Source organism: Catharus ustulatus, chromosome 6 (genome assembly GCF_009819885.2).
Source record: "Catharus ustulatus isolate bCatUst1 chromosome 6, bCatUst1.pri.v2, whole genome shotgun sequence".
NCBI lineage: Eukaryota > Metazoa > Chordata > Aves > Passeriformes > Turdidae > Catharus > Catharus ustulatus.
This window is the reverse complement of record NC_046226.1, coordinates 23,670,810-23,698,715: the sequence shown is the minus strand read 5'-3', so window position 1 is coordinate 23,698,715 and position 27,906 is coordinate 23,670,810. Positions and strand designations below refer to the sequence as shown.

The 27,906-nt window shown below is 44.6% G+C and overlaps 1 protein-coding gene across 2 annotated transcripts; it reads right to left on the bottom strand.

The window, feature by feature from the left end:
- Positions 1-370: 370 nt before the first annotated feature.
- On the bottom strand, positions 371-27,302 carry NEK9 (NIMA related kinase 9). 2 transcript variants are annotated; one of them, XM_033062255.1, is made up of 23 exons: positions 27,044-27,302; positions 26,623-26,652; positions 25,690-25,867; positions 22,652-22,707; positions 21,726-21,796; positions 17,913-18,018; positions 14,844-14,975; positions 13,748-13,858; positions 13,121-13,185; positions 12,126-12,176; positions 11,210-11,402; positions 9,902-10,046; positions 8,731-8,931; positions 8,289-8,335; positions 7,303-7,458; positions 6,802-6,910; positions 6,107-6,268; positions 5,569-5,739; positions 5,308-5,367; positions 4,548-4,738; positions 4,165-4,329; positions 3,273-3,485; positions 371-2,874 (listed from the first exon to the last, which is right to left on the bottom strand). In XM_033062255.1, exons 1-23 carry the CDS (start codon positions 27,230-27,232, stop codon positions 2,752-2,754), a joined length of 2,925 nt encoding a protein of 974 aa, XP_032918146.1. In that variant the 5' UTR covers positions 27,233-27,302; the 3' UTR covers positions 371-2,751. The 2 variants fall into 2 exon arrangements, with proteins under 2 accessions (XP_032918146.1, XP_032918147.1); XM_033062256.1 differs by lacking the exon at positions 26,623-26,652.
- Positions 27,303-27,906: the final 604 nt, after the last annotated feature.

Below are 27,906 nucleotides of genomic sequence, written 5' to 3'. Positions count from 1 at the left end.
CTTCCCTTTAAGCCTCTCTTCCTGTTACTCATTTCCCCACTTGGCACTCAAACTGTGAAAACAAATAAACACACACACACACACACACACACACACACACAAAAGCTCCTGACGTCACTAGGAGGAGATGTAGCAGTATGAGAAAATAATGGGGTTTTTGTTTGGATGTTGTTGGTTTCTTTTAATGAAGGGACACAGAAACTGTTTTTTTTTTTAACCAAAGCAAAGAACCTAAAAGCCCATTCACCCTCCTTCTACAAGCAAAAGAAAATAATCAAAACCAGAATGCCACAAAACCTGTATGCATATTTCCCTTTCCTCTCTTGGAAAAAAAAAAAAAACAACAAGAAAAATAGTTCAAACACAGGAGTATGAGTTTAAACATTTATTTAAACAGAAATTCCAAACCACTCCACCCTTTAACCTTTCAAAGAAAGACAACGACAAACTAGTTTTCAGCCAGAGTGTCAGAGCAGGCATAAGTTGTGTTCCTCTACAACAACTCAATAGCAATACTAGCAGGAGACCAACACATATGGAGCTAGCACTGCAAGAAGGGGAGAAGTAAAAAGGGTTTGAAACTGCTCAAAGGCACTTCTGCCTGCCTGCCTTTCCGTTTTCAGCCCAAGACAAAGGTGCTACCTTTAAACTGCTTATTTTGTTGCATAGCTGGCTGGTGTGAAATCTGTGGTCTGTAACAGGCACAACCTGGATAGCGTGAATCCTCTAAGGCACATATGAGATTGTGGAGCACAGGGCATCCTCTGTCAGGAACCCTTATCCTCCACTAGATCCAAGGGGAATCCAGTCTGTGCACCTAGCTTCCCAACTGCAGAGCATTGAGAAATGAGGATAGCAGTGCACTGCAGGAGAGCGACTCTCATCAGCTTGGTGCTTGCTTATTGGACATGGCTCAGGCTCATCTTTTCAGTCCTCAAAGGCACTGTTGCATGTGACCAACAACCCTCAAGCCGGGACCCTGACCTGAGAACTGGCTCCAACGCACGTGGGGGAAAGGAGAGCAGAGTCACAAGGGCAAACAAGCCTGGCTGTACCAGGGCACCTGATTCTCACCACTTCCCAGCAGGGCTCTCCTCCTGCCTGGCTTTCGGTAGCAATGGACAGGCACACTGGAACGATCCGTGCCCTGGACACTGCATTGGGATGACAGCACTTGATTCAGCTCCCAGATACTAGCAATAGGCACCAAAAAAGTATTTAAGGAGCATTAGGTTACCAACAAATGGTTTGGCATCCACCTCTAGACACAAATGGGAATGCTGGATTCCCCGGAACAGTCTCTCAAAAGAAGTCTGTCAGAGGTGACACGAATTCCACCTCCAGTAGACCTAAGGCAAATCTAGTAACATGACATTGATGTGGATCATTTAAGCCTGATGAAATCACAACCCCACTCTCACAGCAAAGGTGAGAGGAACTCAGGACTCCTTGGAGGCGCCACGTAAGGCAGGAAGGCTAGCTGCTCACAGGGATCTTACCAATCCCATAAGCTTTACTTCAGTCAGTTTGCTAACAAATTCAAGGGGAATAAAATTATCCTCATTCTCTAACAGAAAACGAGCAAATCTTGAGCATCAGACCATGCCTCTTCCCATCTCAAATTTTTTTGGGAAAGCTTCTCACTTCTTGAAAGAAGGTGAATTCCTGACTGAGATTTGATCATTCATGGTCTTTGGGGAAGGCTACATCCTGTGACCACAGTAGTGACCTATTCTGGGTAGGAAATGGCATTCCAGCTTCATCAGAACACTGAGTGGAAAAACACGGATTTTTCCCACACCCACACAGAGTGTAGGCACAGGGACTGAGCAGAAGAGAAGCCAAGCAGGGAGCAGCTACAGGCTTATGCCAAGAAACCAGAAACTCTGGCACCAAAACCAAGTTGAACAGCTGGAGCAAGAAATGGGTAACTTAGTCTGAGGCCCAGATGCTTGCCATCTGGTTGGGAGGCAGGTCGTCAGGAATCAAGAACTACAGATCCAATCTCAGACAGTCCCCACTACTGCTATGGGAAGACCTGATTCACTCATCTTGGTGCATTGCCTGGAAGTTGGAAAGCCCTCGCACCCAGAATAAAGCCTTCAAATTCTGTCTGTACAGACCAGTGGACGCAGCCATATGGCCAGAAGCTATGCCTCGAGGCCAGGGATATGCTGTCTGCTATTATCTCCCTAAGATGAACATCTCCACTGCCTCCAGAATGATACATTCGCTGGTCCCTCTGCGCTGGAGCAGAGGGAAGCAGCCTCACCGGCGGGGCCTTACCACATGGTAAGGAGAGGAACCTAGTCCTTCACCCCTCTGAAGTGAAGGTGGTGAGTCTTAGGGTTCAGCCAGCTTCATTACAAAACATGTTTCCTCCTCTCATCTAGAGTTGCAGTGATGAATACTGGGGTCCCAAAGGCAGCTCCCAGGAAACAGTGAAACAATGAAAGGGCCACAAGCTGCTACTGGAGCCATTGCCATAATGGGGCCGTTCTGCCTCGTGTGCAGAATTGACAGATAAGATACAAAGAGGAGCTGCTGCTGCTTCAATCACTGAGCTGGCCTAGAGCTCAAGGGCCCTCCCCCTCTCAAACTCACTCCTAGTTCATATCAAACGTACATGGGTGCTGCTCTGGAGCCTCCGGCCTCGCTCCTTGTCTGCGAGTGACCTGACGCCAGAAAAGCCGCTCTCTGCATTCGGTTAGTGTGCTGTGAAGTTAGATGGATCCCAGTGGGCTCAGGAGACTAGAGGTTGGAGCGGCACGAGTCCGTTCCCAGGAGACACCAGGAATCTGAATCCACATCAGGTTTCGGATCCACTTCCATCTCCTCTTTGGCTGTCTGTGTTCCTTTGGAATGAACCTTCACCTGTCAAAACACACAGCAGTTACCCAAACAGCACCAGAACCAGCTGCACAAAAGCTAGAAGCTGCACAAGGCCCAGTTTGTACTCTCCACAGTCATTTGTGACTCTTTGCAACATCTGACTTCCCATCCCTTCTCATCAGCAGAAATAAAGGTAAATCCCACATCCCTCAAAGAATGGACTGTCCTCAGAGAAAACTCTTCTTGGCTTCATTCTTGTTTTGCTAATGTCAGAGCCAGCATCAGCAGCTTACACAATAAACACTCATCTTTCTTAGTCCCACCAAATTCTGCTGATAGAGATGGCTGTTAAGAGCTGCTTCTTCCTGCACAGCCTCCACAATTTGCAGGAGCATGGTGAGCCCTGAGCATGGATGTGCACCCAGATGACAGATTCTCACCTGCTGCATTTCATCCATCCTCCTGCAGAACCGCTGGAGTTGGGCATTCAGACGAATGGTTTCCTGTTGCAGCTTCTTCTGATCATCCAGACACTGTAAAACCAGGTCTCGGAGGTGCGTCACCTCCACTTGCAGAGCACTGCACACGCAGCCTGCACCAGAAGATGCATCCTTCCCTTCACCACATGGTAACGTTGGACTCAGGCAAGCAGGCTGCAGAGACATGGAAGGAAGTCAGGCCAGGTTTGAGTGCAAGGCCAGGAGTTGTATATGCCACAAGAAAAAAAACATGCACCGAGTGTTATCCCAGCCTGTTCCCTGACTTGCCAAACTTCTAGCAGGCAGGGTCAACAAGCCACTTCTTCTGTCTTGTGTACAAAGCCACTAGCTTCCTCCTTTTCCTGGAAAGGTTTTTCCTGTCCTCCTATCACCAAATCCATCTGGTTTACCCTCAAATCCCTAAGTGTAGGATCTGTGCCTCCTCTTGAGAAAGAAAACTCCTAGAGCTGAGTAATCTCAAAGGTTGTAATTTCTCATTGATTTTCTGTATCAATTCTTCTTCCTATCTCACAACAAATTCTGCTTTCTAAATTTCTGCCTTCTGCTAGGCATTTGAGCCCTTGGCTTCTCTTTTTTTCCAATAGCATTATACACATTCTCCCACTGAACTGATCTCATTACTTTAAATCTGACCAAGAAATAGCTCTGTGTTCTAGATCCTTGGGAATTTTTCTCTTTGCAGCATCATCTCTGATTATCACTAGAACTCTTTTCCTCATTCAGATGAATTAAGCCAATCCAACAGTTTCTTCTCAACTCTCTCCTTAATTCAAACATTGCCATTTATGGTGCCCAAGAGCTTTCAGCCAAGCATTCACTTTGGTAACATTACCCAGGGCTCTGTTTTGGGCTTGTTTAATTCAACAGGTTCCTCTGAGGCCACTTTGAGTCCTTGCAGTTTCTGGTAAGGAAGAGTCTCCTTCTCAGGCTCTGAAGATGCCATGCTCAGAGGAAATGGGCTGTCAGGCATGGGGATGAATTCAGCATTCTCCAGCTCCTGGATACACAAAAGCAGCTCTGTCAGGCCTGCCAACTTCCTGCATCTTCTCAATCAATGCACCAACACCCTCTTGTGGTTAAATAGGCAACTGAGGCCTTAAGGGCTCTGTGCAACATGGCTCTAAGAGCTTATCAGCATCCCTCAAAGGTGGAAGGGGCCACCCAGTTTCCCAACCTAGATCCTCATTTTAAGGCATTTCTGAGAAACCACATTACCTTCCGCAGCCAGCCAGGGCAAGAGCTGCTGTCAGCACTGTTGCCTCCCTTTGTTTCTGTAGTGCTGATCCAGCCCCCCAACTCACGATCTGCTTCCATGGTTCCTCGAAAGCCTCCACTGGGATTGGGGGTTTCTGCTTCCTGTTCATTATCCTCTTCCTCTCCTCCCCCAGTTGTGCAGCTCTGAGCCACTAGCAAACAAAAGTGAAAACTTTATACTTTTCCCACCTCTGCTATTCCTATTGCCAAACCCCAGATGGAGCAGAGAAGATGCATAAATTTGTGCTGTATGGTCATGGTGAGAGCACATGCTAGCATTACCTGCCTCAGCAGTTTAGCTCGTTACACTCCCAGCAGGCCTCTCCACAAGGGCTTGTGTGCAACAGTCTTTTGCAGTTCCTTGGCTCCAGCCCTCCCACAGGTTGAAGAAACTGGACTCCATCTCTCTAGCAACTGCTCCCATAGAGCCCCTTCCCATATCAGTTCCCTACAGTAAATTCCTCTCAGCTTTTCCTTGTCAAATTGAAGTTCCTCAACTACAAAGCCCTCTCTGCACCCATGTTGTCTCTCATTTGTTTCAGTTGTTGCTTCCTCAGGTTTGGGCCATCCTTTCCTATGCGTGGCACCAACTAGATTTCTTTCCTTTGAAAACTTCTGTGAGGCCTTTCAAACACAGAGAAACCATGCTGCAGGACCAAACTTCATCCACTCTAACCACTGACTGGACTTAAACCAGAGCTCCCCAGGGTATGTTACTTACCAGTACCAATGGACAGACCACTGCTGTTGGATCGTATTGTTTTGGAGTTCAACACCTTTTCTGCAAGGAGAGAAGCATGCTTTCAGCTAGAGTAAGCAAGATAACTCCTACAAATCCAGTGTTACAGGCCTATGGTTCAGAGCAGCTTGCACATTTCCCCCAGAAATTTGGCCTGTTCTGAGGCAAGATTTATATTCTCCTGGCAAGAGAATATATCATCATAAAAAAGATATCAAAACTACATCCTAAATTTACACTTACCAACAATGATGATGGTGTGCCAGCCTCGGCATGACAGGTCTGGAACATGATGCAATGATCCAAATATTGGCCGAGGCCATGAGGTACAAATATCAGAGCCATGAGCTCTCTCAGTCGATGTCATTGCCAGACGTCCATTCCCGCCATTACCCCAAGCAAAGATATGGTTGTCTGAGGAGACAGAAATTCAGGGGTTCAATTCTCTCCCTCCTTCTCAGCCTGTAATTGCTGTAAGGGTAAGTCTTTCTGCTGTAACTTCTATCCCAAAGTATTTATTCCACCAGCTCCATTTTGACAGTGGGAGAACAAACCACTAACAGATCTAACAGCCAGCCACCATGTCAGTACTCTGCAGCCTTAGGGACAGTAAATACTTGGGGCTGCATGGGGGCAATTAACAGGCCCCAGTCTAGGAGGATTTCTTTATTTCAGTGCTTTGCTGTGGGGTTGATAAAATAAATGATCAGTGAGAGCCAGTTAACCACACCACAGATTAAGTTTAAAGTAACCCACCACAACTTGGCAAAGGCCCACTCACCGTCAGTAGCAGCTATGGTGAACTCATCTCCACACGAAACCCTGATCACCTGCTTACCCCCCAAGGGGCCTCCCAGCAGGTTTATTCCCAGGTGCTTCTTATAGTCCCCAACACCAAGCTGTCCACACTTGTTGGAGCCGAAGGTGAGCAGGCGGCCTCGCTCTGCGAGGAGGAAGGAGGAGACAGTCACACAAGGGCCCAACTCTGCAAGCATGCATACAGAGCACAGGCAGCAACAGCCCACCAACAGGAATGGCTCTGCTGAGTGGCCAGCCAGGCTGGAAGGGGACAATGCCAGCCAAAAGAAATGGCTTTAGCCTGGAAACACCTGCCTAGTTCCTTTTCCCACTGCTTCCCTTTTCTGATGCAGGGGGCTGGGACTCCTCACAGCTCTCTGACCGATGTCACTTGGGGAAAGCCCAAGTTGATCATAAATTATTCCACTGCTAGCCCAGAGCATGATTCTTCCCAAAACTATTTTTCTCCCCTTTAAAAAAACAGGAAGGCTGACATTGCTGCTTCAGCTGGCCAGGAAACAAGACTGCTGAGAAACAGGAATCCTGAGTTCCTGGAACAGGCATGAACCTTGCTACCAAGAGCAAAACCCCTAGTGTCAAGGGCCAGGCTGAAAGGGCGAAGTTGATGTAATGCAATTCAGCAACCAGCATTCAGTTCTTACTGCACAAGGCTCTCACCATCAATAGAAGCTGTGTGTGTCTTCCCTGGAGAAATGGTACGGATCTTGTAGAAGGACAGCTGCTTGGCCAAAGTAAGGGAAGTGGCATATGGCACCTCACAGTATGTCTGACAAAAGATGTGGGTAAGCACAGAGTGAAAAAATCACACATTCATCAGCTAAGGTCTACTTGAGCAAGCTCCTAAAGTTTAGGTTTAATGGATGCAAAATCTAGATTTTAGGTCATAAAGACAGTCCTAAAACAAGTATGATATAAAACTGCCAGAATCTGGATAAGTTACCAGAGCAGCTCACTCTGTTTCCTCAGATCTGACATAAGCCCACAAGGCAGACAGAACACTGAGGAACAAATTGCCTCTTCCCACAATCCCAGTATCCATTGTCTTGACTGGAATTAAAGCATTGGCACAAAGCTAATGAACACTTCGTTACGGGACTTCCATTTCCCCACATACTACTGATTGCTGGGAGCTGGATCCAGGGGTCCAAATGCACTTACATCATGATTGATTATCCCTGATGTGCACTGATTCAGGCCCAGCTTGTTGAACTCGTTGAGTCCACATGCCAAGACTTTGCCTGTCTGGGTAAGCAGGAAAGTTCCATCACAGCCACAGTGAACGGACACGATGTTTAAGGTCTTCGGAACATCCACCTAGGTGGAAGAAATATAGCCTAAGAAAATAAAAATCCCAACACCTATTACATGGAAGCTGGCACATGGAAAAATTATGGGGGTAGAGCAAGGGCACAGCTAAGTTTGGACACTATCAATAGTGAATACAGTTATTTTGAAGGTGTAAGAATACCATACAGTCCATAGCATATGGAAACTCTGGTCACAATGCAGATATTCAAGGCAGACACTAGTGACCAGCACAGGAACCTGAAATAGGATGCACAGGCAACCTGGCCAGATGGGCTCTACAAACACCAAACCCAGTCAGGTGAGTAGGGCTGGGTTTGTGTCTCTGCCATGTGGGTGTGATACTGTGTGATCACAGATCTTTGGCTTCAAGGTACATCCTTATTTGTTTGTAATCCCCAGTGGGATGGAATATTTCAGTTACCTCAGTACTGTATTTCCAGAGGGTTTTACTTTCAACTAATCTTTAACTCATTGTATTATGTTCAAAGACTCACAGTACTTGCACCGCTGTGAATTTCCTCTACAGAACCAAGGTTAAACCATTTGGTATTTCTCACTATGATTTCTTCATTAGGCTGGCATTTCCAGTTCCATCATGGAAATCAGAGCAATAAAGCTCTAAGCTATGGTGCTGTCTGGTTTGTGAATGGTATGACTCTGCCATAATCTTTAGGAGAGAAACAAAGCAAAATGAACTGAGGAAGCAAAGTTAAAACCTTTGCAAACTCTGTAACGTCACAGAAAAAACACCTGAGCCTCAGAGAGAGAGTATTTCTAAACAGCAACGAATTTGGATTTATGCCCTTGCAGATACTGAGAAGTAGTCACAGCCCTACCTTCTGAGGGGTGTAGTGATCTTCTTCTGAATCCAAGCCCAAGCGCCCTGCATCAATGAAAATATCGCAGTTAAAAATGGTCTCACCAGATGCCCGTATCTAAGAACTGGTATTGTCTCTTCATAGTCCCAAAAGAATCTCCTTGCTCTCCTACATCCATTATTGCCCACCAATCCTCAAGAGAATCCAATCTCATGCACAGAACCATTGCCCTACCCTCAGGGAAGCCAAATGGTACCCTAGAGCTTTCCAGAGTGAAGTCCTAAGGCTTCAGTCTCCAGTTCCCCATTTTTGCAAGGAAAGTCCCAAAGAAACAATGCTTTTTGCCCCCAGGGTACATCCCAGGCAGCCCTCACCCAGGCCCTGCATTACACAGCCACACCAAGCCACCTTCTGGCAGGCATGTCTCAGTGCCTTTAGGGTTCAGGAAGACTCTACCTACCGTACTCTCCACAGCCCCACGTGTAGACTTCTCTGTTCCTGGTCAGCACTGCCACATGGTTATCTCCACATGAGACCTGCTCCACAGCATTGGTAAGAAAGAAATCCAGCTGCAGGGGCTCAAGCACTTCAGAGCCGTAAGCCTTGTCAACACCAATGCATCCATAATAGTCTGAGCCAAAGGCATACACCTGGCCCTCATCTGAAGGACATAAGGGAAGCTTGGTCAGCACATGGGGCTCATGTTAGGCTGCATATTAACCACTTACAACACGGTCAGAGCAACTTCTTTTCTGCAATCATCCTCTTTAGTGCAGAAGAATGTCATCAGGAGACTATGGAGTCCTTTCTTGTTCATGTTAAGAAGGATCTTAAATGACAACCTGCAGCTACTTCAGTGCCAAAAAATCTTTGGTTGAACCTGTCAATTTCTTTAACAGTAACCCACAAATTGATTCTGTGGCCACCTAAGTCACTCCTTCCTCAAAATGACCACCTGAGCTTATCTTTGTCAGATCTCTGCCTTTTCAGCACTGCCAAAATAAGCTTGAAACTACCTTCTTGAGAATCATTTGCATGGGTAAAGTGAGAGTCAGATTCTTCTCCAACAGACAGCACCACACCTAACACGTCCTTTACAGTATAAGCAGGGTTAGAACTAGAGACAGCTACCGGATGTCAAGCATTCTGAATTAAACAGCAAATCGTAGATACATATTCTTTTTCTTCACATAGTGATTCTATGCCCACAGAGTCCAAAGAGAGTTTCAAACATATCTACATTTTCAACTTCAGGTTTCATTGTCTTTAGTACAAGCATGTATGAAGGCAACACATGCACTGGTAAAAGCAGAGACTCTGCACAGACTTGTGGATTTGTGGTCAACCCCCAGCTTTATCACCAAAAAGGAGCACATCCTTAGCAAAATCCCATCCTTCTTGGGAATCAACATCTTCCTCCGTGTAATATTGTTGATTTATCTCAAATGTTGAGACATAATCTATCCCAAATGTAATAATGCTGGTACCATCCTCCAAACTGAGGGATGAGTAACAAAGCTGTGTTAATCTGATGGCGAAGGCAAACACCTTCAACAGCTCAGCAAAGTGAGGGGACTTGTCAATGCCTACACATCCATAAGAGTCTGAGTCAAAGGACTTCCAGCTCTCACCTGTGATGCACACTGTGAAATCATCTCCACAGGACACCTGGCGAATGGCTTTTCCCTGAAGCTTCTCAACATGCTTTGGCTGCCGGTAGGAAGCTCTGTCTCCATGTCCCAGCTGCCCATGCAACTTGGTGCCCCCCTGCATATTCTGCAAGACAGAAACACCTGGTGAGGTTACATTTCCACAATCCCAGAGATGGTGTCAATAGTTAACAGCAACAGAAGATGGCAAGGAGCAAGAGAAAATGTTCTGTGTGCTCTCAGGAAGAGACTGCTATCTGTGCATACAGCAGGCAAAAATCTCAATGGCAGCAAAGGCTTTCTGGCACTGATGTTCTAACAAGGAGTGATCCAGTCTCAGGTCAGCAGCTGGTGAGGAATCCCTGCTCCTTTATCATGTGCCAGGCTACAGGACCTGCTCCCTGCTGCAGGACTGAAATTCATCCTTTAGCTTTTTTAATAACTTTTCTAAATTCTAATGGCTGCAAAGAAACGCATAACCTGAAACAAATGTCATTGAAGTGGCCTGACATAGCAATTATACAGGAAAAACAAAGGTAGTGCTGAAACTAAAACTATTAATAGCCAGCTGAAAGTTTTCAGTGGTTGTTCTTGCAGGAACATCCAGCAAATTACTCCAGGTTGTCCTCCTCCTATTCGGATCTCTTTCTTTTCTTACTGACTTATCTTATACTCTCTTTTAACAGATTCTGTATAATAAATACAAAAATCCATGGAAACCTGGAAATGCCACAGACCATCTAAACCTGAGAAGACTGAATTCAATTGTTTAAAATATATTATATGTCAAGATTTTTTATTCACTTTAAACTATTCTAGAATTTCCTCTCATCATAAAAAGCATAAGATCCTTCTGCTTTCAGATGGAAGTTACCTTGCAGGTGACAACTGTATTACAAAAAGGTCACTCATCCCACCCATTCTGATCTTGAAAAACCCTCCCTATAAATACAAAACCAGAGAATTACTAAGTCTCCACTGCATGTCTAGTAGTGAGGAATGGAATGAATTAATGTTTGACTCAGTATTTGGGCCTACAAGACCACCATTTACAAACTTCAAGTGCAAAGCAAGTCTCCAAGACACTTCCTGTCACAATGGAAAATGTCTCCCAGGAACACACTTGCCTTGGGGAGACCTGGATCAGCCCCAAATCAGATGGCCTCAGTGTCCACTGCAGTCAGATTCCTCCCTTTCCAAGCTGATTCAAACAGGCTCATGAATGGCCAACAGTAGATGTGAGCCCTCCTTTCCCACTCTAACCCACCTCCTGCAGTTTGTCTCACTTACCACCCATGTGTAGAGCTCCTTCTCCACTGTCACCACAGCAAAGTGAGTGTTACCAGCACACACCTGGCGTGCACTGCAGCCACTTTTGATGGCATCCAGCTTCTGGGGGGTGGACTTACCACCCCCCCAAACATACACCTCACTAGTGCGTGAAGTCACCACTGCAATGGGAGCCTCGTTCATGGTACTCGACCTGCACAAGACCCCCCCAAAAAAACACACAGACTTTAAATAATGAGTTTGCATTCCCTGCCATCATCCATTTTCCTGCTGTTGTCTAGCAGTTTCCTCCTCACAACCATTCATGATTTTTATTTTCAAAAACTGCTCTTCCAGCAAAGTGTGAACAACCCATGAACTGGGACAACTTCACCTAAGGTGCTCAGATAGTGTTAATACTTTCAAGTTTATGAGGAAAAAAATGGTCACATTATACCTGATAAATAACAGACAATCAACTATACATGTCACAGAAACTACCTGCTTCACAGAGCAATCCTGCTACAGGCTTACTGGGAACTGAACCTCTGCTATATCAGGTTTTATAGAAGATATTTATATTAATGTAATATTAATTAACAGTCATATTCCTCCTGCTGAAGGGAATCTGTGTGAAAGGAGAGATCTACATTGCAATTCAGATATGTAGGCTGTAAAGATTACAACCTCAGTAGGACAGATTAGAGCTGGATGAGATCTCCTGTGGTACAGCTCCAGCCATACAAATAAGTAGGATATAAAAGGCAGAGTTAAACAGAGGACAATAAGCATGCAATTGCTGCGTCAAACTTCTAGCATTCAGGGATCTTCAAAACTACACTATTCCATTAAGGTTGTCACAGGCTAACACTCTCAGTTCCTCTCCGGGGAGTTGTTCTCTCCATATTTCCTTTCAAACACATGCCTAAATAATTACCTTGGTCGCTTATTTGGCCCATTAAGCAGCGTGACTTTCTCTTCCATCTCCCTGCCAAGGGAGAAAAAGGATTTTAGGAAACAGAAACATTGCTCTATGCAATTTACTGACAAGCAGCATACACAGACTTGTTTTCCTTTCCAATAAAGTGCTGCTGCCTCTTGGAGGAAACATGGCAGCTGTTTACCAGCTCACAGCAATACACAGTAAGTAGGGCAGAAGTAATGTGCCACACAGCTAACAAACTTCTAGAAGAGCTGAGGACAACAAACTATGTCTGTATGAAAATGCAGCCAACCATACCCATACTGCACAAGAATAACCTTAAGTGGCTAAATATTATCAGGGTTTGGGTGTTTACCAATGCATACAGCAAGACAAAACTCAAACTCTGCTAATCACCAAGCAAAAGAGTATTGGTATAAAGGACTAAGTCTGCTGTTCCCAAACAAACCAATGTGGAATAGAAACAGCCCAGAATTATTGGCCCTTTCATAACAAGATAGTGTGTGCAGGCTGATGGTCAAACTATGCTAAAATGGGCCACTTTCAGTGCAAGTCTCTCCCAAAGAGGGAGGCAACAAAAGGAAAAAATGAGGGTCTCTATACTGAATGATCCATATATTTTGAATATATATATTCAAAACGTTTTTTTCCAATGATCATTAGAGGATCTCTGTGACTCTTCTTTCAGAGACATTTGAAAAGTAGAAAGCATTCCTCCAAGAGTCTCAGAATGGAATACAACAAGATTCTCAATACAACAGCTTCCAAGGATGCATCGATCCTTTCCATGGACCACCAGAACATCAGATCAGAAGACAAGACTGCAAAAATGCACTTTTCCCCTAAAGAGAATGAAGTACTTAAATATCTGCCTCTCATCAGCCTAAATTTACTTAAGGACATTGCTGTGAAAGCATAAACACCACCAGACTGCACAAACCCTTCTGTTTTCCCTGTCATCTAGGTTTCAGGCAAGACCACCTGATTACCTCCTGCGTTTGCTGAGAAGGGGATGTTCAAGCAATTCATCCGCAGTGGGTCTCTTTTCTGGGTCCTGAAAGAAGAAAGCAACAAGTAATTATCTGGGAAATATTCATCATCTACAATAAAATCTTGGGCCAGAAGACCTCATTTAAACCTGCATGGACTTCCTTCCTTGACTTCCTTCAGAAGTGAAAGGAATTAATTCAAATATTTAGAATTACTAGGGATAAATACCATGGATGTGCAGGAGGGACTTGCATGCTCCAGAGGTATTACTACTATGTTTGTTTTCAATAAATTAATTCCCTACAGAAAGTCAGAGCCCTCAGAGACTATACTGAGATGATGCTCCTACCTCCACAGCACTGCATTACAAAATAATTGCTTCTGCCAACCCATTAAATACCTGTGATCAGAGTAAACCCAGCACACCTCCAGAGCCTGCAGGACTGAGACAAAGCTTTCAGGGGACTGGAGAAGGCCTAACCTTAGTGATGCCTCAGGCCTCACAAAAATTACCCTGCATCAACAGCTCACATACTGAAATAGGCATGGCATTCCCCTTCACCACTGAATTCCATGGCTGAGACAGCTGGGAATGGGCATCTGAAAGTTAGAACATATTCACCAACCTGATCAAGGCAGGAGTTCACCATCTGGATCAGCTCCCAGGAGTAGACAGTGGAGTCAACCTCCATGGCACGATTTCCCTGTACAATCTTCACACAAAGGTTCAGGGGATTCTAGGCAGAAATCAGAAACCAAACACAATGGAACCAAACTGGACAATGTATCCAATGGGGAGAGATGCTATAGGTCACCATGATTTTCTTCCTCCATCTCTGATCAGGACACACCACTCTTCTTCCCTGCCTAGCAGATTCTCCAGAAATCTAATAACAATTCCTGCAGAAATGTTACCCTGATTGCTAGGACTTAGTGGAAACACCCAGCTTCTCACCAAATTCTCTAACAGTGCAGGGAGAACAGGCTTCTCTTAGCATGACCTCTCCTCTGCCACATATTGCCATTAAACACAGCACAGCAGCAAAGCTGCTGGGGACTCGAGAGCCATCACTGAAGAAAGTCAGGAAAGGACGGTATTTTCACACCTTCTCTTTCAGGGTTACAAAATCTTGCCTACAGCAACTAGCAGCTTTTCCCATCACATGGCACAGCCAGCAAATCACATGTGCCAGCCAGCAATGCCCTTTCACCCTCCCTGCACCAGCTTGACCAGACTTCTCTTACAACCAAGTTTCAAGAAAGAGGAACAGGACGAGATCCTATGAAATCTGAAGGCCAGAACTTTTTGCTACACAATGCTACACAGAAAATTCACAGCTAGTAATATTAAAAGAGCAAAAAGACTACACAGTCAGTCACAAACTTCCTCCTTGTAGTGAAAAGGATACTTCATTCATCTCCATGATACAGATTAGCACAGTAATTATTCTGCATCTAGTAAACATGGGCTGCAGACCATGGTGGGTTTGGCAGAAGCCAGAGAGGCTGCTGTATGAAGGTAGAAGGGAAATATGCACAAAGGGTAAAGGGAATCATGCAGACATCTTCTCTGGCTATAGCTGTCACTCTCAGGCCACTATTTTTTTTAATTAGCAGATTTAAACAACAACAAAAGAAAAACGTGACTGAAGAAAGCTATGTGTGAATCTTAGGACAATAAAAAAATAAGGTAATTCAGTCCATACTGGTTTGCAGACTTACAGTAGCATCAAAGGTCCTCTTCAGAGTAAGGAGCTCAAAGATGACACAGCCCACAGCCCAAATATCTGATTTGAAGTTGTATTTCACACCCTGGCAGAGTTCTGGGGACATGTAGTATGGGGTTCCCACCAGCTAGGAAAAAAAAATAAAAATTTAAAAATCAGAAATGATCCAGTAGTCTTTAGTTCAGGAGCTCTGTATCCATTATGCTCACACAGGACAGAGCTAGACACTGATCTGACACAGCACTGAAGTGAATGCCTCCCTCATGTGCTGGAGGGATGGGAACAATATGCACACTTCTTCCCCTGTCACCCACAAATCTGTCTCGCCCAGAGCTTTCTAAAAGATCCTAGACACCTCTCTTCCCATGCACCTGATGTGGTACATACTTCTCACTAGAGTAATAGTCACAGAAACACAACAAGAAGTTTTGCCTCTCTTAAATATACATCATTTAATCAGGGCCTTATGCACTGATCAGGCATATGGAAACCATCACATGAGGTTGAAGAAAAAGGGATCAAGAAAAGCTTCCAAATACAGATGCCAGACCTTAGCTATGGAGCCACTGTGATCACAAGATACTGCCAGGACAAAGGCTGCTCTGTCTCAAACAAAAAGAAGGCTTCCTTTTGTATCAGTACATGGAAAGCTGGCTTGAGTCCCACCCAAAAGACCTTCACTTCAGAAGTGACTTTCCTGAACAACTGTTTTGTGTAGAACAAACATCCCCACCACACAGAAAAATCTAAAACCCTGTCCATAAATACAAAGGCCTCCCAGGTACTGCAGAAGTAGAGGCTTAACTCAAAGTCACAACAAGGAGACACAGAATAAACATGAAAAAAGATGTAAGAATGAAGCTTCCACATGAATGGAGCTCATTCCTTAGAAAGAAACTAGACAGCAAAACAAAATGAGATAGAATTTAGAAAAAGGAGAAATATTTATAGATGACCTCTTTTCAACTCTCTCAGCAAAGCTCCAAGGACTACAAAGCCTGCCCTTCATGAGACTCTGCAAGTACACTGGATACCTAATGGGTACATTCAGAATCTGCCATCTCCCTCCCATTTCCTGTCACAGAGTGTGACTGCTAGAGAGGTACATGAGTTCCAGCCACGGGAAAGTTTAGAAGCCCTAAGAATTGGAGTGTAACACAGAGAACTAGGACACTGCACCTAAACATTTTTTAAGCAAAGGATAATGTAAGTTTTCTGTAAGACAGACAAATTTTCTGTATTTTCTTTGGTAAATGGGAGAAAGAATGATAAATTAAGAATTCAGTGTTTACTATATAAGATGTGAGCATTCTACAAAATCACATTTTGACTACTACAATTACAAATACTGACAATAACACGTTCGCACTCATTTCCCAAAAACATTACTTCCAAACTGCCACTGGTCATTAGGTTACAAATTGAGCAACTAGACCAGAGCATAGCCAACATATAAAAATCAAAATATGGTTGAAGGTGTGTAGCTCAAAGATTTTCATATATGATAAAGGAAAAAACAATGCTTGCAGGTATAGTAGGTATAGATGAATACAGACAACACAGGCAAAAACAAACCTAGAAATTCACAGCACAGACTGAACTGCCTCTGAAAGTCAGAAGGTCATGAAAAGTGTGACAGAACAGAAGTGGTTCTGCTGCAGCCCAGCCTAGTGATGGCTTTTTGCAGTAGCCTTGAGTTCCCACCTACAGTAGGACTGCACAATAGTGCTCATGTTCTGGAAAGTATTTAACTACACATCCTGACAGAACACCAACACCTGGCATTAAATTGAATAACACCGCCTGGTAAAGGGGGATTGTGAGCTGGCTTGTGTCCCAAACTATAATAAAGGCCTTTAGCAGATGGGAACCTCAGATAATGTCTCCCTTTCCAAGCCTAACACTCACCACAGAAATTAATGGAGTTGAGAAATCCAAACGGAACCTTTTAGGTGCCTGCAATACAGCCTACCTCATGTCACAACTGGCTGCAAAAATGCTTTCTGGCAGGGTCTGAAACAAGGCCAAGCTTCACAGCCTTCTGGTAGAAATAATCTCTCCTACAAAGCTTTTCCCTCCTTCAGGACCATTACCAATAAACCATACATCTGGTTACCATAAGAAGCACGAAGTGCCTTTCTTGCTCCTTCGCAAATCGGTTCAGAGCCTGAATATTAAAGAGATTTGAGACATGCCTGTGGCACAGTGCAATGTCAGGCATGCACAACCAAGCTATCTCAGATTCACTTGAGACAAAATTTACCTGTTAGCAGCACGACAAAATTAATTTATTTGTTAAGCTGGCCTTAACTGGCCCAGAGGGAGAGCACTGTTCTGATGTGACTCTAATGCTGTCTCTGTCCTTCAGCTGGCATTGCCTTCATGTTACACAGATTCACCTTTAAAAGTGTACCATGCCTAGGGGAAAGAAGAGCAGTGCTCTCTAGCATGGCTACACTAGCTCTGGTACAATTTTATTTCCATAGTGGCATCTCTCTTTAGTCTACTACTGCTTTCCAGAGAGACAGACCTCCGAAAGGCAACCTGGGAACAAGGGTAACAGCAGGCTGCAACACATCAGCAAATATGCCAACGTTAGCAAGATAAAGTTAGGAAGTAAAGTAGCAAGGTGGGTGTCAGTCTTCAAGTAGTAAGTGACAGGACACAAAGAAATGGCCCCAAATTGCACGAAAGGAGGTTTACATAAAACGCCAGGAAAAATTCATTCACTAAAAGGGTCAGGCATTGGAACAGATGCCCAAAAAAGTAGTTGAGTCACTATCTCTGGAAGTGTTAAAAAAAACCTGTGGATGCAGCACTTGGGGATATGGTTTAGTGGTGAACACAGCAGTGCTGGGTTAACAGCTGGACTCAATAACCTTAGAGGTCTTTTCCAACCCTAATTCTAAGATACCATAACACTGAGGGAAGTTGAGGGGTGAAAGAAAGGAAAGCAACAGTAAACAAGCAGCAAGAATGTACAGCATCCCTGGTCCTCTGCAAGGCATGCAGAGATGGAAATAAAACACAACTCAGTTTGCACACAAAGATGGCAGATACTCACAGTCTCAGCCATAGAGTACTCAGAGTTCAGCTTCTTTGCCAATCCATAGTCTCCCAATTTAATCAGGTTTGCCTTGGTTAGAAAGATATTTAATGTCTTTATGTCTCTGAAACAAGAAAAAGAAATTCAAACACTCAAATATGTTTCCACATTTCGCAGTTCTCCCCGCATTACTATACTTTTCCCCCAAAATGAGCTACTTGCTACTCTACCAGTACTCTGTCACACACACATACTCAGAGCTCTCCAAAGGCAATTCTTCCCCAAGTACTGGCGCAGTAACTGCAGTTATCCATGTTTTATCACATTCCCTATGCAAACACAACAGTTTCAAAAGCTCAGGCTCAGACACCTATGTAAAGGCCACAGATCAAAGATACTTCTTCCCCGCCTCTCAGTTTCTTCTCGTAGGAAGGTCATTGAGCAGGTCTTATTTTTGCTAGTTTTATAAAAAGACCCAAGCCAGGAGACACTGAGCTCACAAAAACATAAGTCTAAGTATGAATAGGTGTGTATGCACATATAAACACATACACAAAGGGTGTGAAACTGGTGCCACCGTAGAACTTAAGTGCAATGTCCTTGTCCCTCAAGAAGAACTCTTTGTAACCTGACATAAGATTCTAGCCCATGAGTTGGCTGGGCTGATGGAGAAGGCTTTAGTCTAGGTTTGAAGGGGGAAGGATGTAAAACCAGGCCAGCTAGACCTGAGCCTGTGGGCTGCATGCCAGTGTTGGGTGAGATTGACTGCCCAGCTGAAGTGCATCTGTACCAACGCACACAGCATGGGTAACAAACAGGAGGACCTGGAAGCCACTGTACAGCAGGAAAGCTGTGACACAGCTGCCATGATGGGAACGTGGTGGGGGGACTCGCACCACTGGAGTGCTGCAGTGCAGCTCTTCATAAGGGACAGGTGAGCAGGGGATGGCTCTGTACGATGGCTCTCGACTGCACAGAGCCCAGGGTCAGTGATGATACGGCTTGGTGCCTTCGGATGAGAATCAGGTCACCCAATAAGGCGAAGAGCCAGATGAGATTCCATAAGCAGTTGGCTGATGTTTCCTGATTGCCAGTTTTTGTGGGAGAACCTGCTGGATGTCTGCTGGAAACCCAACACAGCAGAGAGGAGGCAGTCTAGGAGGTTCCTGAAGGGTGTGGAAGATAACTTCCTGACACAGCTGGTAAGAAAGCCTACTGGGGCAGCACCTGCTGTTTCTGAACAGAGAAGGGCTGGTGGGAGATGTAGTGGTTGGAGGCTGTCTTAGGTAGTGACCACAAAATGACAGTTTTCAATTCTCAGTGAAGTAAGGAAGGGGATCAACAAAACTCCTACACCTTGGAGTTCTGGACAGCAGACTTTGGTCTTTTCAGGACATTGGTTCAAACAGACCCTTAGGAAACCACTCTTAAAAACAAAGGGGTCTAGGAAGGCTGGACATACTTCAAGAAGGAAATTTTAGAGATGCAGAAGCAGGCTGCTGGAGAAGCTGGCAGCCCATGGCTTGTATAAGTGCACTCTTTGCTAGGTTAAAAATAGCCTGGGTGGCCGGGCAGGGAGTGCAGTGGGGATGGATGCCACATCCAGCTGGCAGTCAGTAACCAATGGAGTTCCCCAGGGTCAGTTGGGGCCAGTCCTGTTTAATACCTTTATCAATGTTTTGGAGCGGGGGATTGAGTGCACCCTTAGTCAGTTTGCAGAAAACACCAGCTGGGCAGGAGTGCAGATGGGCTGGATGGTAGGAGAGGCTCTACAGTGGGATCTAGACAGGCTAGATTGATGGGCTGAGGCCAACTGTAGAGGTTCAGTAAAGTGAAATGTTGGGTCCTACACTTGGGCCACAACCCCTGGCAGTGCTACAGACCGGCAGCAGAATGGCTGGAAAGCTGCCCAGTAGAAAAGGACCTGGGGGTGCTGGCCAACAGCCGCTGAACATGAGCCGGCATGCACCCAGGTGACCAAGAAGGCCAGTGGCATCCTGGCTTGTGTCAGAAGAAATATGCCCAGCAGGACCAGGGTAGGGATTGTTCCCTACACTGGTGAGGCCACATTGAGTCTAGTTGTGGGCCTCTCACTGCAAGAAAGACATTGAGGTGCTGGAGCGTTCCAGAGAACCCTGGTGAAGGGTCTGGAGCACAAGTCTGATGAGCAGCGGCTGAGGGAGCTGGGGTTGTTTAGCCTGGAGAAAAGAAGGTTCAGGTGAGACCTTACCACTGTCTGAAATGAAGTTGCAGCAAGATGGAGGTCAGTCTTTTTTCCAAGGTAACTGGTGACAGTTGTCACAAGAGGAAATTGCCTCAGGGTACACCAAGGGAGGTTCAGGCTGGATATCAGAAGAATTTCTTCACTGAAAGTGTTGTTAAGCATTGGAATGGGCTGTCCAGGGAAGTGGTAGAGCCACCATCTCTGGAAGTGTTCAAGAAACAACTAGACATGGACTTAATGCTATGGTTTAGTTGACATGGTGGTGTTCAGTTGGACTCTTGAGATCTTGGAGGTGTTTTTCAACCTTAATGATACCATGATTCTATGACATACTATGTCCAAGCGATCAAAAGGCTGATGGCCACAAAAATGCTGAATTCCAAAACTGATAGAAAACACTCTCCCAGACAGAGTAATCTGTGTGCAGTTTCACACATCAACACAAGAAGCTGGAAACAGAGAGGAAGCCCCTGCAGCATGATATGCTTTTCATGGTCAACACTTCATAACACCCTCTTTTCCTAATGTACATCAACAACTTCTCAGGATAAATCAGGAAAGCATCAAGCAAAGCAGCACTTTGCATTCATCCACTAGAGGCACTGCAAAGTCCTGGATAACTCTGACACTGTCTGCAGCAGAAGGAAATCACTGCAAACATTTAAATAATTGCTCAATTCATTATTATGGAAGGATTTGGGGCCATACACGTTCAGAGGTGGTAAGAAGGAAACCACTGCAAAGCAGGGCAGACATGACACCTGCTTCAGGCCAAAAACTTAGGCACTACTTTGCTGAGTGTAGGGTACCCTCATTAGGAAGGCTTGCCAATTCTAAAGGTTCAGAATGGCAGCAGCCAGGATGCTGTCATCCTACAGAAAACACCCTCACACAGCTATGCCTATAAGTGAGTGCAACACATGATCCAATTGTGTTGGAAGTGGTTGTCGACATGTGCAATACTTCCCTGACCATCATGGCCTCCTTGAAACACACATTAGACATGAAATTTACTGCTCCCAAACAGAAAAGGGCAATAGAAAAAGGTGATTAGCTACACATTAAAATCTCAGAACTGTCAAAATTACCACTACAAGCCAACAGACTGTACTAGCTCCTTAAGTAACAGGCCAAAGAAATAAGATTCAGACAAATGCAGGACAAATCTTCACATGGATTAGATTACAGCAATGGACAAATGCAAATTCTTCATCACCATTAACCTCCAGGAATTCCAGAATGATGCACACATTGGCTTCCAGCTATTAACTGTGGAACAGGTTGGAAGTACCTTTGGCCTGTGGTAAATGCTCTTCCTACCCACTTTAACAAACATCATTTATATGCTATCGCAATAAAGGGCAAATTTACTTCCTTCCTATGTGGATAAACCCTTTGTTCACACAGCTCCAGTTCCATTTGCAAATACAAGATTTCCTGCCACATTTATCACAAGACGGTTTCTAGCCCAATGAAAAAGGGATTGTTAACATCTAGGGGATCCTATTACACTTTGGAGAGAAGCTCAGTGCTTGCTTTAAACACAGCAGCAAACTCACTTCCATGAACTGCACTGGTTACCTCAGCTTTCTGCATGCCACACTTACCTGTGAAGAATTCCAGCTCGATGAATGCAGCTCACAGCTGATGCAATTTGAAAGAGATACCAAACCACCATCTGCATGGGTAGGAATATAAGCATAACGTGAGGCTGAAAAAACATTTAAAAATCACAAAACCCTACACATTCCTGTCACACTGAGGCACAGCGAGAGGGCCTGGTGATACCATTTAGATGTTCTTTCAGGAGTATAAAAATTTTAGAATTTCCTGGTTTGGAAATCTCTAAAAAAAACATTTCAATAGGTAGATTGTTCTACTTCCCTTCATAGTGTCTGTCCTGGCAAGCATCAGAGATTCAAAAAGTGAAAAGACTTAAGAATGACAACCAATGACCCCTTGGGAAGCATCTACAGTTGTGCTCTCCAAATATGAATTGGGACCATTAAATATTCTCCATGAGCCAGAAAATCTTATAAGTCACTGTATAAGACAATTAAGTGTAGGCATTAATCAGCTCAGCATGCAGTGAAAGCAGACAGCAAAAAGTAAGTTTAAATAAAATAAAGACAGAAAAAGAGAAGAGTAACATAGATTCAAGGAAATTACTAGAAAATAAAAAAACCTACAAAATTATTAAGAAGGGAGAGAAATAGAGGCCCCACTAGGAAGAAACACAGAAAGAGGTTTAGAAGTCAAATGTTTGCCAAGATGGTAAGGTGAGGAAAGCCAGCTCTCTTTCATTATTCCTCCCTTGGAACTATATACTGCCTATAGACAGTTAAAAAGGAAAATAAGAAGTGTCAGATTGTCCATAAACGCTTGCAATGTTGATCCAGGAGGATGCCTGCTCCCAAACACAGAAAATCCCCACCATCACAATTAAAAACAATGAAAGAAATACTCAAATAACCCTACAGATCCCCAGAACATAAGGCCAGCTCCACTGTTCCCTCAAACCATTCCAAATTACCTCTTCTTCAAATAACTTGTCTTTCTGTCGCAGAATCTTATCGTAGAGGTTCCCTCCTGTAATTACAAGTGAGTGAGAAAGACAGAGAGGTTCATCTTAGTTAATGGCAGCAGTTACTCTGCTCAAGTGCTGCTGGGAATACTCAAACCCCCTAAGAGATCTGATCAATCACTGTAGCTCTCTTTCAGCATTCTTCACTTTAACTGGTCAGGCATTCACAAAATTAAGTTCTTCTTCCATCTAAAAATTTCAACGGTGTATTTAAGCCTAAGGAGAGATGATTATTTACCACCACCCTTTAATACTCTCTGAAAAGTAAATCAGTAAGCTCAGTCAGCAGTCCCTACTTTTCTACTTATTTTTTGTAAGTGCTTCTTGGGGTATGTAAACATGTATTAGCTGTACGCCAAATCAAGTGAGATTATCCTGTTCAGCATTATATATATAAATAATACACTAAAAAAGAGAAAGAAAACAAATTTTAAGTCACAGTAGTCCATGAAAGCACAATTTACTGTCTTTCCCTACCTACTCCCCAGCTCTGACTGGCCTCTCTTTTTTCTGCCCTGCCAAATACATTGGTGCAGAATTCACAAAGCATTGATAGCAGTACCACTAACAGAAAGCTGAAATCAGCAGAAATCTTCCATCCACCCCAAGACAGCAGATGGAAAATCAAGGACAGCTAAAGGAAATGATTCTGAGAGCTGCAGGTAGAAAAACTCCCAGTCAGATCAGCACCCAAACAGTAAAACCCAAAACTCTGATAACCTCCTGCTGCTACTCCAATTCCCAATTATCTAACTGTCATGGATCGCCAGGACCATTCCCATGGTGCAAGACAGTTTTTGTCTGCATAATTTCCATTCAGTCAAGTAGTAAAAGTCCAAAACAGGTTGCAAGGACTTCTTTGTCTACTTGAGGGATTTAATTCAGACTTCCATGCTAGGAAGATTTTTCTAATTAAGATTCCCTTCACTTAATTTCTTCTCATTCAGCCTTGCTCTAACTTTCCAATATTCCTTTTTACTGCCTTACCTTCGCATTTACAAATTATTTATAAACCACTCTTTACAATTTAACCAAAGTATTCACTTCTGCCTTCTCTTATGAATGTCTTTTCTAACCACTCAAACTTTGCAGGCCTTTAGTCAATTGTGTTCTTCATCTCTTTTTTCCCCTCATCTTTTTTGCAGCTTTTCTGAAACAAAGAGCAGCATGGTAAGTACTACACTGCCAAAATCCTACACAAGGAGACAAGTTAGCTCTTGACTCATATAACCAATACCTCTATGCACACGTATGAAAACCAAATTAATTTAGTATTTGTTTCATCTAATCACATCTAACCTTCCAACATAGTTTACTCTCTTTTCAATTACTGTATTTTATAGGATATTTCCTCCCAAATATATTTCATTTGTATTCACTGATGTTATCCCATGGTAAATCCAAGTACCATGATATACACATGGAACGAAAGGCAAATAAATCAGTAACTTGGCTTCATCCTTTGTAAAATAGGGGCAACATTTACTGAAATTTGAAATTCTTTTCTAGATCTTCAGAAGAGACCAGCCAATTAAACAGCAAAACCTTTGGATTCTGACAGTGTCTGGCAGTCATTGGTCCTGTCTTTCTTTAAAATTTACTCATAAACTAACTTGGGCTTGTACACTGTACAAAAAAAAGCCAAAGAAACAACTATTAATGTATTGGCAAAATCACTACGTGGAAGTTCACACAAGATTTCCTGTTTCTCATGTCCCTTGTTCTCAACCATTCAGACAACACCAGCTATACACTCATCCCTTGGTTATTATCCCAAAGCCAACAGAGGTACATACAAATGTGCACAGACATCAATACTACACAGTTTTTCTCTACGCCATCCCACAAATTCATAATGGCCTCAAGCATGCAGTCTTTTCAGTGCAAGTAAGTAATTCACACAGAGAGAGAACCTTAAAATAAAAGGAATCTCAAAGAGCTAACATTCCCCTATGCTTGCACTGGGCTCCACCCTCCACAAGAACAAAAAGCACAGAAGAAAAACCAGCTTTGGCCAAGCTGCCAACCAGGGTGTCTGAAATCCTTCTAAAATACCTTACACAACTCTGTTGTGCTCTCCAACCTGTTCCAGTGAAAGCAAGCTGTTGTATAAGGTGATCACAACACAATGATAGCCTTTTCCAGAAAAAAATGTTTCTATTGATGAGCCAAGGCTTAATGCAAGGCTGTACAAACCAGACACTGCCTGGGGAGCTGCCTCACTCACCCGAAGAGGAACCACACTGCAGTTCTAGGCACGTATCCTGTTCCAGCAGTGTAAGCTGTGTATGGGCTCCTGTTCCTGCCATCTAAGAGCAGCTGCTAGTCACAACCTCACTGCAAATCCTTCTATTGCTCCATCCAAGCTAGGACTGCTTCCCCTGCCAATTCCAAACACCACCATCTGAGCTACTCTTGGACAGAATTTTAAAATTTTCTCCACCACCAGAAATTTTTTTATTGTTTGGGTTTTTTTAATAGTTAATGTAAAATGTAAAAGCTGACAGCAGAAGGTGGGAAAAAGTCCTGACTGCAGTGTAGCAGGACATTTTTAAGCTCTGATTTAAAATTGCCAAATTATAAACCTATTTAAGTGACAGTACTGAAAAAACCAGCCCTGCTCTGTACTGGTAGAGAGGCACAGATAGTCTCACGGTCTTTTTCTACTGCCCTCCTAAAAGAACACAGTAAGGTGCACTAGAAGTGGTTATCACAAATAATCCACTCCTTCCAGTGCACCAGCCATTCAAAAAACTCAAGAAATAGTCTACTACATAGACTGCCTCCACTAACTACTGGGATTCTTTTTTTAGCACCTGAGACACAAATCAGAATGGTTCTCAGTCTCTTCTTCAGAGAAGAAGCAGAATTCACCGCCGCTCCTCTGCTCTCCAGCTGACACCCCAGAAATACTTTCAGGTTCTGTAGGAGGCTGACCCAGACATATGGGTCAGCTGCCTATTTATAAATGGGAGTAGGGATCTCACCATTACAGTACTCCAGCTCAATCAGGAGCGTGGTGTTATCCATGAAGTGATTGTAGTAAGCGATGATGTTCTCATGCTGCAATAGGGCCAGGATAACGATTTCGTTTAAAGCATCACGACGCTCCTTTTCTGACAGCCGGGTCAGGTCCACCTCTTTCCACACTACAAGTGAGTCATCCTGAAACACAAAAACATCTTTCAATTAAAAACACGCTATTATGAAGAGAACGGTATGTGCCTTTATAGCAGGAAATTAAAATAGCAGGAAAAGTAAAAGACTTTCCTGTCTCTTACAGATTTCAGACAAATATTCTTCACAGCTTAAGTTTTGAGGTTTGTTGTTTGTCGTTAGAAATAGTGATGGCCTGAAGCCATCTTTCTAGCTGGCCAACACTCAGTCTGGGAAAAAAAAACAAAAACAAAACACCAAACCAAGGGAAAGACACAGGGTTTGTTTTATTTCAATAAAGACTAAACATACTCCTGTTCAATAAAGGGAGAATACTGCATTTTTAATGCTGTAACTGTAGGATATTGTACAAGACCATAAAGTGTTACAAATATTCAAAGGAAAAAGCCTAAAGGAAAAAACCCACAAACCAAAAAACCCTCCTCAAACAAATCAGTAAGGAAACCAGAATGAATTTGGATTTAGTTTGCCCTTGTTAGGCCCACACTGTCAGCCATGCTACAAGTGATCTCTCACGTGAACAGTGTTCACTTGCACCTGCCGAAGCCATGACACCTCAAGGTGGCCAGAAAAAAACTGAAGAACTTCCTTTTGGAACTAAATCAAGCATTTTTCCTTGGCAGCCGCTAAAACCACAACTACAATTGAACTGAATGGTATTAAATGAGTTGGAAGCAACAGGAGGACTGGCTTTTCATCCAGTCTTCCCCGATTACACTGAAATGCTGAGCACATGAGTTTACCTGTATGAGATGACCCCATGTCCTCTGTAACTGGAACAAAACACAGAAAAATGAGTAGTCTACTAGCGTCAGAAGAATCTCCACATCGCCCTGCGAAACTTCAGGGGACCCGGGGATTGGCAGCGCCCAAAGGCTACGAAACCCAGACCCTGCACCCCTGGCCACTGAGGGCTGAGGTTGTCACTTCGTATGCGGGCTGTTCCCAGAGGATGTCACCGTGGGGCTGTCAGTGTCACCCTGGGGACTGTCGCTCACCGCAGGGGCAGAGCCCGTCGGGCACCGGCGCCTTCAAGCACCGGCCCCTGGCGACCGCCCCGCTCGCCCTGGCAGCGGCCCCCGCCCCTCTCGGAGCGGCCCCGGGGCCCCTTGGCGGCGGCGGCGGAACAGGGCCCCTCTCCCGCCGCCGGGGCCGCACACCTACCTCGGTGCGGCGGTACAGGGTGGCCTCGCCGAAGGCGCCGCGGCCCAGGGTGCGGATGGGGATGTAGTGCAGCTCCTCCTGCTCGCCGGGCACGCCGCCGCCGCCGCGGGAGCCGCCCCTGCCCGAGGACTCGTTGCCGAAGTCGGAGCTGATGGAGTCGCAGTGCCGCTCGTACTCGCCCAGCGACATGGCGATGGCGGCCGCGCTCGGCCCGGCGCTCCCTCAGCGCGGCCCCGCGGGCTCCATGTCGGCTCCCGACCGCGACCCGGAACCGCTTCCCGCCGCTGCCGCCGCCGCGACCTCCGCGCTCCCGCCCCGCCGGGCCCGGCCCCCGCCCCGCCCGCCGCCGCAGCGGGAGTGGGAGCGGGGCCGCGGCTCTGCCTGGATTCACTGCCCAAGACGAGCGTCCCACGTTAGCTCCTGAGAAAGCTTTTACGAATAAAAAACTGTCTGAAGTAACTCATTTCTATCAAAAAAGTAATTGCTGCTTCTTATTGTACAGATGTGTTTCTTTTTGTTCAGCCAGGCATAATATATATCATTGAAATTATATATATATAATATTAACATGTATTTATATATATATATATATAATTGAAAAATAATTGACACAAGGGAGAACACACACATGGATAAACACCACGACTGTACCTCAGGCACAAGGATCTGCTGGAGTAGTGAGAGCACTTGCAGTGGATACACATTTCACACTGTTAACAAAGCATAGCCATCTCCCTCTCTGTGAACTCACAGTTCATGGATTCTCTCTCTGAGGAAGAAATAAACCAAAAGCTGCATAAATTTTAGAGCTGAAGCTGAAATTACTTCTGTCATGAAGAAATATTTGCAACCCTAATCTTAGG

Coding starts and splice junctions, on each gene's coding strand:
- NEK9 (XM_033062255.1), bottom strand. CDS start 27,232: ATGTCGCTGGGCGAGTACGAGCGGCACTGCGACTCCATCAGCTCCGAC. Junction 14,976..17,912: donor AGTACTCTATGGCTGAGACT/GTGAGTATCTGC, acceptor TTTTTTTCCTAG/CTGGTGGGAACCCCATACTA. Junction 10,047..11,209: donor AGGAGCTCTACACATGGGTG/GTAAGTGAGACA, acceptor TCTGTCTTGCAG/AATATGCAGGGGGGCACCAA.